General features: G+C 38.6%; 1 protein-coding gene across 2 annotated transcripts; it reads right to left on the bottom strand.

Moving 5' to 3' along the window:
- Window positions 1-281: 281 nt before the first annotated feature.
- On the bottom strand, window positions 282-11715 carry znf148 (zinc finger protein 148). Of its 2 annotated transcripts, none has more exons than XM_039600232.1 (7): window positions 11609-11715; window positions 8403-8779; window positions 7424-7549; window positions 7205-7328; window positions 6977-7060; window positions 6764-6882; window positions 282-5184 (listed from the first exon to the last, which is right to left on the bottom strand). In XM_039600232.1, exons 2-7 carry the CDS (start codon window positions 8754-8756, stop codon window positions 3559-3561), a joined length of 2433 nt encoding a protein of 810 aa, XP_039456166.1. In that variant the 5' UTR covers window positions 8757-8779; window positions 11609-11715; the 3' UTR covers window positions 282-3558. The 2 variants fall into 2 exon arrangements, with proteins under 2 accessions (XP_039456166.1, XP_031585080.2); XM_031729220.2 differs by having other exon boundaries at window positions 8463-8779.

Genomic DNA, 11715 nt, shown 5'->3' with positions numbered 1-11715 from the left:
TATCTTCAGGTTTTGGACCTGTTGAAAAAGATGTCAACGTGTACCATAAATGGTGAAAGATTTTCAATGTGTTACTGTACGAGTGCGTACCTATGAAAACAGTCTTCTGCCTCACTTCTATTCTCCTCGAATTCCCCTAACACACCATAACAAACATCCCAGCGTCTCTTTATATTTCTCTTTTCTGGCTGCTTTCCAGCAGGAAACACATTTACCCACCCACACTCAGCTTCACCAGCAGCTGCACGCCTTCTGTACATCAACAACAATTCAAGATCACATGCTGTGAATTATTTATTTATAAGGACATGACACACAACAATCAAAAACAATTTAATCAGATTGCTTACAAATCATTGTATATTGCAAAAGTCTAATCATATGGGTTACTTGACTGAAAATAATCAGCTACAATTAAAGCTGCACATTATCCATAAAACAAGTTCACTTGACCCAACAAGTCAGAGACCATGCAGAATAAACCTAACGTAAGCCCAACCTTACTGCGAAGCAGTAGGCTTCCTTGTCAAATTCTTTAAAATCAAGAAAAAGTTCAGATTCCCATCTGTATTTGAAAAACCTTGACACAAACGACTTATACAGAGATAAATGAGGGTAGCGAGAATGACTGCATATGATATACTGTACATATCAGTGCTTTAAATGACATGTTTCAAAAATAGCTTTTTATCAAAAAATTCAGATCTTTTACACACACACACACACACACACACACACACACACGCACACACACACAAATGAGATTTCTCTAGCTTATACAAGGACACTTATGGTCAGCTTACTGACAATAGTTAATTAAAAGGAAATATTCATCGTACTGCTCACATACTTCATTAATCTCCAATAGGTTTCCACTTTAACTGAATTCAAAATTCAAAGAACTAAATGGGGTACAATTTACAAAACCATCATTTCTATCTGCACTGTGCTTTTAAAGATTGCTTACAATAAAAAAAGGGCAGCTAGTGAGGTATTTCAACCACACTATAACTTTTAAGTGATATTTTAACACAAATTCAAGACGCTAATAGCTGTTGAATGGAGGATTGTTTCCATTTAAGAACATTTTTTTTTTTTTACTTTAAATATGTTTAAAAGGAATTATTTCAATATATCATACGGATGATAGTTATACAGTAAAACTCATCATAATGAACATTCACAAAAATCTAAAATTACTTTGATCAATCACCAATTAAACTGAAAATATAATAAAAAAATTTGATACAGTGGTGAGATTTCTGCAAAAGCCACATTTTCTCAGGAAGATGGACCGTTTCATTATTGAATCTCATAAATGCTTAAAAAACAACAAAACTTGCCAAATTAACTGACAAAAAGTATTTCTTGCACACACCTTGTCTTTCTAAGGACCAAAATAAAACCTAACAGTACTTCTCAGAGCATAAAAATATACAATGTATTTACAGCAGGATATCTTCTATACATTCTAGAGGGAATGATCATTGAGGAAGAATAAAGTATTCGATGATTAACGTGGTTCTGTGTGTCCCTGATTGTCAGAGGAGCTGTAACAAGTGGGAGCTCAACATTGGTTTCAAACCTAAACTGGATGGTGCACGAAAAACAAAAAAATAAAAACATTGTTTAACACAATAGCACCTAAGACGTGAACGACAATCAACAGTGTAATGAAGTACAGAAAAGACTTAACTCATTGCCACTTCCGTTTAAAACTGCATGGTTTCAACAAGGCCCGTACAGATGAGTCTGACTAGAACATTCCAGCAAATCAGTGATTATCAGCAAATCTAGACATCTACAACTTAAATCTGTACTTACACACATACTGGAGAAGAGTCCATGACATGTTAACTCCTCCCAACTACAGATAATATGTTGATTATTAAATTTGGTGATATGTTTCTGCTAAAATTTTAAAAATAATACAATATTAAAAGGCAAAACTAAATAAAGCTCCCAGTTCTTAATGTATGAAGGTGTGAACATGTTGATAGCTTATGTGCTTGTCTGTATTGTGCAAGTGGAAATAGTAGCCTTAGAGTGTAGACCAAATAGAAATAAATGCATTGTGCAGGAATGACTAAAGGAAATTGTAATATTTCTTTTAAAAAGGCACAAAATAATAAACTGCTCATTTTAATCAAATTCTCTTGAATACAAGGGATTGTGAACTTTAAGTTTGTTTCCCTTATAAGAGCTATGTCCTTTTAAGTGATCAAAGAAAAAGTGAATTAGTTTGAATTTCTACTTAAACTAATTAAGTGGTTAGTCTCACTATTCTCTTAACAAAAAGTGACTTATACATACTGTGATAATCTAATATAAATGTACATGTGAAAAACGTCCAAACTGTGTGAACACAAAGCACAACCCTGAATCTTTATGCATTTTAACAACAGAACCTAAGAATTATCCTGCAACCATTAAATGTGTGCAGCTATTTGATGCCCAAAACTTTTTGTTTTTGGGGGAGGGGGCATGGAGAAAAAAAAAAAAAAAAACACAACCCCCAAAACGTTTCCCATACAGCGCAGCTCAGTCTATCCTGCACTACTCATGTTTGTAAAAATCAGTGGCCAGAAATCCAACCATTCCAAAAGGGAATACATTAATTCACATGATGTTAAATTTAATTTCGTATACCTATTACTCAAATTAGACCCAATCTGCAAAATGGATAGTGAACTCGATCCCAGGTAGCACAAACACAATCAGTCAAATCTATCCTGTACTGTTCATTACACACATCCTGCAGAAACACCCTTATTAGGTAACGAAACTTTGTGTCACCGTGCGTGTCAGCAGACAATTTAACTGCTGGAGTAAAGAAAAGCTCTAAGTGATATTTTTTGAAAAAACAAACAAAGAGTAAGGGGAAGTAGCTAAAGCAAAAGAAAAAAAAAAATCTAACACTGCCATGGGGGAAGGGGGAGCAGGACAAACTTATGTGGCCCCGTTTCATTTCAGCTCAGCTGAATGACAGAGTTTGATCTTCAAATGCAGAAAAAAATTAACGCATTCATGAGGAAAAAGTACCAATAACAGTAGGTTTGTGCAGCTCTGGACCACCAAACCCCCAGTGCAGTCGAAAAATGCAGGGGGGGAAGAAAAAAAAAAAAAAGCGTACATAGACGCAAACTACATTTTAATAAGTGTAAATATTGCATTAAGCAGCAAGTGTGACTTGATCGTTAAGTGTGCAAGGCAAAATGATTGACACAAACATTAAAAATAATGGCAATGGAATTAGAGAATATTAATCTCCTGCATTACACTTTGGTCGCTTAATCTCATAATGTACATTCTGGAGGAAGTTTGTTTTTTTTTCCAAAAGGGGAAATGCTAATTATAGTATGATTATCATTTTTCAGTATTCCTGTTTAAGAAGTTTAGAACGTAAAAACAAAATTATAACTGCTTTACACAAAGGAAAAAAAAAAAAAAAAAGACCCCTCGTTTGCAGTGGGATTTGATTTGGCAAAAACACAGGAAAGACGAGATAAAGTGCCACAGAAATGATGAACAGAACTGAATGCTCCCGCCTCCATTTCCTCAGCCAAACGATTCACTGGTCGAAACGTCAGGGGATGAGTTCAGTTGAGACCTGGTCTCAGTGACTCGGACTAAAGGGAACTCTGAGAATTCTGTGCTGTGTCCTCGAACACTCACTTGTCCATTGGCAACCGTAAACTGCGAGGAGGCTGCAGATCTTGATGTCTGGAAATGAGATTTGAAGTTCTGTTCAAAGGAGCTTATTTGAAAAGTCTGTAGTATCCCTTGTGAAGAGTCAGTCTTTTTTGAGGGCGAGACCTGCTCCAGAAAGTCCTCCTCAGCTGGGGACACTGCAGAGGGAGGGGTTGTCTCGTCGCCTGAAAACGAAAACGAGTGCTGGGAGTCCCCGACCAGCAACCCGAAGTGAGGTTTCTCTAAGGTGGACCTTAGTGGAGAGCTCATCCCTGATTTGAACCTGCTGGGGGAAGGAAACTGTTTCTCTGTGGAGAACAGAGGCTGTCCAGCTAACGTGGGGTTTTCAGAGACCAAGCTGAGGCTCTGGCTGGTCAGGTAGCTGTCATTCTGACTGGTCCTCTCCAGTGCTTGCTGGAGAAATTTGGAGTATTCTTGCAAGAGACTCACTTTCTCAGCAGGTGGCTGAGCCTGAGCGCTAGATGCTCCGAGGCTCTCGACCGGACTGCTGTCTGAAACATCGGAGGAATTAATAGATATACTTGAGGTAACCTCTGTGTCAGCCACACTGAAAGAAATGTCTGATTGCCCATTGGCTTTGTTGGAGTAGTGGTCCAACAGTGTCTGAAGAACCTCATCAGGCAAAACATTCTTGTCGTGAGGAGTCTTAATCTCTGTGTTCATGGGTTGGGGTTCCAAGATGGTGGCGGGAACAGTTTCGTCGATGACTGTTGACACCACAGTTTGTGTAACAGGTGGCTGAGAGGAGATGCTGCTCGTGTTCAGGCCATAATCCCGGCTGTTGTTAGCCATTGCAGCTTGAAGGTAACGTTTCTTCTTGAGAAACTGCATCGCGTCGTCATAGTTTGTGCTGCTGGCTGCTGGTTTTGTTTGTCCTCCTTGAAGAGTTTCAACTGATTCGAGTTCACTGTTGCCTTCTACGTCTAAGAGGCCTTGCTTGTCCACGATCTCAAAGGTGTACTGTGTCACCTTAGTATTTTCCTCAAAGGAGGGTAAAGTGGACAAGCAAGGAGGAGTTTGTTCAGTCGACTGCTTAAGACTCCGCTTGGGGACTTTCTTCAGAAGTAGCTTAGGAGAAGTTGTTTCTTCCGAAGAGACATCACCATCTTGGTGTTGGTTAGCCGTTTCTTCAGGAAGGTCCACAGAGTAGTCAGCAATCACGTACTCATGTTTGACTTTGGAGGACACAGCATATAAAGAAAGACTTTCCTTTTGCTCCTCTTTCTCTTCTGTTTCTACCACCGTAAAAGTGTGCCCTTCTGTCTGGGCAGTAGTGGAAGCTCCTGAACTCTTGTCTGTACACTTTTGGCGCTTTTTCTTGGGCAGTGAGCACTCTTTGGCAACAAAGGGGGGCCCTAAAGAGTCTGCTTCACGTAAAGGTCCAACTTTACCGGCAGTCTTGTTTGCCTTTCGCTCTCTGTTCTCGTGACACATTCTTCTGTGCTTTAAAACCCGGTCTGTTCTGGAAAAGTACTGCAGAAAGAGGACACAATGCATTTATTTTATACATGTTACACAATAACAACAAAAAAACCCATCACAGTTTAAAGCACTTTCCACTTTCTGTACTTTCATTAACTATTTGAGCAGTGCACAAAACAGCTAAACCTTCATTACTGGCTCTAATATTGGGTTATCTATAGCTGGGTATATATGACTGCTATTTGAGTTCACAATTTTACTCTTCCTGTTTACTCTCTACAGCCATAAAAATCTTTAATATGAGCACTAGTGATAGTGTTTTCACACCAAATGTGTTTTTAATCACACAATCTTTTTAGCATGGCAATAAAAGCTGAATGCCAAAAACACCATTTAACCAGACTAAGTTTTAAGCAGACTCTTTTTAGTCTAAAGGTCTTAAACGCAGTATTTAGAAGTTTAATGGCACTCAACAAATTCACAAAAGCTTAACTACTTAAAAAAATATCTTGCGTAATAACTGTTTAGCAAGCATTCCTATCCTTATAAGCAAATTGTTAACATGTCAGCAAAGAATTTTAGCCAGACTAAGCAATCAATAACAGTTTACACTGCAATGTTTAGTGTTTGTATTCTTTTGTGATAAGTCAGTTAATGCAGTCAAAATAAAAGACGAAGTACATCCTGTCTCTACCTGCGTTTTCTTGAAATAGGGTGGCATTTACATAGTGCATTTCTAGTCTTACTAACCACTGAAAGCGCTTTACAATCCTCATCCTTTTTCCACACATATTCGTACATGTTTTATATTACAGCCAACCACTGTACCACATACTATTCAAATACACAAATACATACACACAGGAGATCGTCACACTTGTAGTTCATCTGGTCAGCTGATGAGTTTGATATGTTCGCATATTCTGCTTTCTTTTCAAAGAGAATTACAAGCTAGCTCCAAATAAACTAAAATGTCACACTAAAAACCACGTGAGAATGATCAGTCTACTTACTGGCCAGAAACACAGGAAGGTGCTTAAGGTCAGGACAATTGGACTACACTGAAAATTTACTCCTAAAGCCATGATTATACGACATGGTCAAGTTGTCATCCCTATTATACTGTTTTAAAGTCCACCTGAAGTTTGGGTTGCATGAAAAGATGTAATTGAGGCTTAAGAGTTGAAAGTTCTGGGCATTATTGTACAGATTGTGTACTCTGCCACATCCCAGAATGCAAGGCATACCTAGCTACAAGAAGGTATTTAGCTAGAACCTCCCACTGACCACCCTTTTCAAAAGGGTCTCGGTGTGGTTGTCAGCAGCCGAGCACACATCTTGGCATCTGCACAAATGAACCGCACCAAGGGGGAAAATGAGCCAGAGCTCAATTTAAAGGGACCACAGTGTCGTTGTGAAATAACCCAAAGAAAACTAGTTCACAAATTTATTTTAAAAAGTTAGTGAACACAAGACCAAAAAAACCCAACACATTTTAATTCCCCTTTGTCTGAACCAAAATGACTGAAATAAAGGTTTGAAATAGACCTTTCATGTCTGTCTAATTAAAATATGAAACAATTTTGGAACTTACAAATGCACTAATTTACAAGCAATCAAAGAATAGTACCTGGTGACAGTAGTCACACTGGTAGGGCTTCTCTCCACTGTGAGTCCTTTTGTGCCTCTCCATGTGGTACTTCTGGATGAACCTCATCCCACACTCATCACAGCGAAAAGGCTTCTCACCTACAGACAAGTATTTAAAAAGAAAAAAGTTCAGGCTAACATAACAATAATCATAATAACAATTGGGAATTTTGCCAAACTGTTTGTTACTCACCAGTGTGGATCTTCTCATGTCTCTGGAGAAGATATTTCTGAATAAAGCGCATGTCACACTGGCTGCACTGAAACGGCTTCTCACCTAGGTTTTCAGTAACATATATGAAAACCAGTTGTTTTTAGTTTTTAGCTTCCTTTGATGACTAAAAGATCCCCTATTGTCAACATATCTAATTTCACAGCAACATGTTTTACATATTTTTATACATGCCAGGGTTATTCATACCAGTGTGAATGAAGACATGCCTCTGTAGATGGTAGTTCGTTCTGAACGCAGCATTACAGTGAGTACAGACGTGACACTTTGGGTTTGGTATGACCAATGAGCCATCGTCATTGATGCTGAGAATCTACAAAGGGGGTAAAAAAGAACACATGTATGGTTGAATTTTCAAAACTGTCCCTGGTATTTTAAAAATATATAGATTCCACAGATGGAATTCACCTTTGCTGGTGATCGCTGCTTCCTTTTTTTCTTCTTGGGACACATCGTCAGATCCTTGATTGCCTTTTTGTCTTTCTTTATATAGACCGCTGGCTCAGACAACTTCAGCTCCTGCTTGATGCTCAACTGTAAAAGAAGGACCATAGTCATTTAGACATTGAATATCGCACATGACTTACTTTAAAGGGCCACCCAGCCAGCTAGCACTTTATCCAGGTCAGACAGGTGCAACTGGGCAAGCAGAGCATCATCAACCAATGTGAGGGCATCTCACCATACAGTTGCCTCAGGCATAAAATACCAGAGGGAAGCCTCAGCCCCTTACAACCCAGAACAGGCTGAGAGATTACATCTGCCAGGTGGCCAGGGACAGCGTTTTCAAATCCTCTGACTGGCATTTTAAAATTTATGTAGCCACTTTTCAGCTTTCTGTAAATAACCCGTCTGTAATAATTACAGACAGACAAACAACACAGACCATACAAGTTCCCAAGGAGAAGCAATGCTTTAAACCTGTCCCTGAGGGTGAATTCAGATTATCCTCATTATGCTGTATTCTTAGAATAAAAATTACCATTTTAAAGTTCACATTTTATTCTGATCCAGAAGATCAGAGTGTACAAATATATTGTTTCTGAATATGAACAAGTGGGTCAAAGTGACAGAAAAAATTCAATTAAAATCTCTGTCATTCATTAAAAAAAACACTAATGCGAGTTCCCTATTTTAGACCGATTTTTAAGAAAATTCTGGCAACTAAAAGTAACTTGTGTGAAAGTAGTTTGCAGTATTAGCAGCTAACTAACAGTACTTTTTGTGTGTTAAAAGAACTGATTGCACTGAACAGTCCAAAATGTCAGGCTAAGTCAACATAAAATGCATAAAAGCAAACTCACTCTGATCAAGTGGAGACTGTAGATGTACTCACAGAAATGAGCTTATCAAAATCTGATCTACTTCTAAACCAGCATGAACTCACTGGCATATGAAGCAAGCAGGGAAACTTATTTGTGAGTTTTAGGGGGAAATGCGCTCCCACCTCGGCTCCTCCCTCCTCTTCTCCTCCACCGCTATTCTTCATCATCTCCTCCTGCATCATCAGCTGCTCTGGAGGGACCAGGTCGTGAGTGACCAGCGAGCTTCGAGTCAAGTCCTCGTCGTCGTCTTCGTCGTCATCATCCTCGGCCAGCAGAGGGTGGTTTGCCAGCGATCGTTCCCCGAGTGTCATCACCACCAGTCCTCCTCCGCTGCCCAGGCCAACTCTCCCTCCTCCGTCTATTCCTCCGCTGCTGCACTTCAGCAGCATGCCTTCCAGTTTGTCCTCAGTGTTCATCTTACATAGAGTAGCTCTTGAGTCTATAACATAAAAACAAAGAAACACAGTTACAAAAAACCAAATGTAAAATGTACAAATTGAGTAGAATGTATTTAAAAAAATCCAAAAAGGGACATAATACAACTGCAAACTATCATGGATGAAATAATTATATCCACCAAGATCCCCTTTGTGACCATGAAGGCTCACTTTCCCAAGCATGGATTAAGTCTATTTACAGATTAGAACTTGCTGCATGTGAGTAACTTTTAACTGAGTTTCCCATAAGTCATGGTTACTTATTTTTAAACGAGCAAATCGGCAGCTCTTTTCAATCCCCACAACACTGAACCAAAAATAGATATGAAAGAATACAAAAATAAACACCCATGGTGGTATGAAGCCTGGCAACCAACAAAACGAGCTTTAGGGCCTCATTTATAAAACATATATAAAACTATCTTAAGTATGCTTAAAGAGAAAAACATGTTAAAAAAACAAAACTTTACCACAGCACAGAAGTGACCATACCTCAAATCTTAAGTCTAGACTGGAGCGATTTTCAAAGCCACTGGTGTACTTTACAGTTCTGTAATTCTATCCAACCCTTGTCAGTGCAGGAGCAACACATTTCCAGGCTGCTTGTTTGGATTCCTCCACCCGCTATTTAGTCCACTGGATAATATTTGTTGTCTGGTTTCACTCTCCTTAACCACCACTATGAGCCTGTTCTCCAAAGAGTTTGCTTTTACCTTTTGCTTCACGGCTATCTCTGATATTTGTAATAGTATTATAAGGAGAACCCCTCCGAGGCCACTGCTGGTAATTTAAGTTGACTTCAGTTTCATAGATTACAGAAGAAAATGAGTTACTTATGGGTTTATTAGAAACTGCTTAAGCAAGGCTTTTTGTGTTAAGCATCTTTTATGAATCAGATATTAGTTCACTATTAGGAATGATCCGAAAAGCCAACATTAATTTAAAAAACATTTTTGCATATTAAGCCTGAGGATAGGTAGCAAGACTGTTGTTCTACATAGTCAGTTATATTTTAGATCCCACTGGTTTTTATTCACTAAAAAACACACACACAGGCCTAACCAAGCTCTTAAAAATTAACAGCTACCTCACCAAATTTAAGACTTATGACCTTAAATTAAATTAAGAAGAGCGATTGTGTGGGGGGGAAACCCATGCCATTGCTCTTCTGAGCAAATTGTCAACTTTGCAATAGCATCAATTGATGTTTGTTGTTCTCCAACAACTTGACTTGAAAATTTTAAAGTAAAATGTTATAAGATCTGTTCTGCAGAGCAGAGCAGAATTTTTTTAATTCTGAAGTCCATTTTTTTCTGACTACCTTAAAAAAAAGGTGTATTTCCAATTGAGGAGTGAAACTGTGAAACCATGAGATAAAATATTTACACTACACCGCGAACAATAGACTATTTAAATCTATGTACATAAAGAAAAGTCTTGCACACTAAGTCAGATGAGCTGTATCTTTACTGATCTGTAGAAATTGGCCAGTTTAGTGTTTCAGTTCAAAGTTCTTGTGCTTATTTTCTGTCTCTTTTGTTTTTGAGCATGTGAACATATGAAACATGCCGCTGTCTGTATGTTTACATGCTTGTGTTTTGACGTGCACAGGTACGCTTGCATTCTGCCCTTCTTCTTCCTCCATTTTTTTTGGCCTTCATGCAAGTGTAGCAGTTATGATTTTATATATTCTAATTTAAACTCTAAACTCGGTTTTCTAATGTTTTAAAAGAACTACAAGTATATGTAAAGTAATAAACCTAAACCGTCAAACCATAAGATTAGTATATTTCTTACAAACACAGCTAAATATCGAGAATAGCTTATTTCAATTAGCCACCACAGTACATTATACTGTTGTATTACGCCGATGTTGCCTATATTCGGAGTTACATTGCACTATCTGATTAGATGGCTGACTAAAATTAAAATCACTTGAGCTCAACCTGGCAAAAAGCTAGCTACCGCTGGACTTGTGGACCGTTTGGTTACAGGTTTGACGCTGTTCCTAACACAAACTGAACAATGAAACAGCGGGGCCAATAAATATCTGTCAGGGTTTGAACACACACTGACAGCCACTTAGTACCATATGCAAACGCACTCTCTGTGTCACTTTGGTTAAGTGGCTTTAAGTCTCTTGCTAGATAGGCAGCAAGCTAGCTAGCTAGCTAGCTGCGCTCGTCAAACCTCAAAAACATTCATAACAACAGCAGGAGAAAACACAGGAAGACAGGCGACGGCGTCTTCAAATTAAAAGCTTCCTCAACGCTTTAAGTAAAAAATACCGGAACAGGCTTTTAAGTATTTACCATTCTCATTGAAAAACAAACTGTGTACTTCGTCTGAACCTTACGAACTCGTATTTTTCTCAACCTTGCAATATAAAGCGCATTACTTGGGACTTTACCTTGAAGGCCCAGAGCGGAAGTTCCAATATGCACGCGCCTACTTCGCGAGCATTTACGGCCTATTTTGAAGCTAGTGAGCTAACCACTAGCAATTTGCTGCAAACATTGGTCTCTCTCTTTTGATATAACATTCGTTTGCAACTGCATGTTCATAGCTGCGGTACCTCCTTATATGTGGCATTCAACAGCAAATTTAAGCTCACACTAAACGACACATGTGACACAGAACACAACTTTCCCTTACTTATTAGCAGTGATAGCTGGCTTTAGCTTCCTCACCCACTCTGCTAAATAGGCCACAATCTTCACAAGCTAACGTTCGCTAACCACCTTGTTCTCTACCACGACAAACAATAATACGCGTGAGTACTGCATATTTGATACGAAAATAATTGAAAACTTAATTTTATTTCTCCTTACCTTCGCGTATTAAGCCCGTTTAACTGTCATGATTCTTATCCAAGACTACAGTGCAGTGATGGTGTGCGGAATAATCAAATACACCATCATCAGGACATGGAAATTTA

Source organism: Oreochromis aureus, linkage group 16 (genome assembly GCF_013358895.1).
Source record: "Oreochromis aureus strain Israel breed Guangdong linkage group 16, ZZ_aureus, whole genome shotgun sequence".
NCBI classification, from domain to species: Eukaryota; Metazoa; Chordata; class Actinopteri; order Cichliformes; family Cichlidae; genus Oreochromis; species Oreochromis aureus.
Note: the sequence above shows the minus strand (reverse complement) of the source record. Positions and strands in the feature narration are given on the sequence as shown.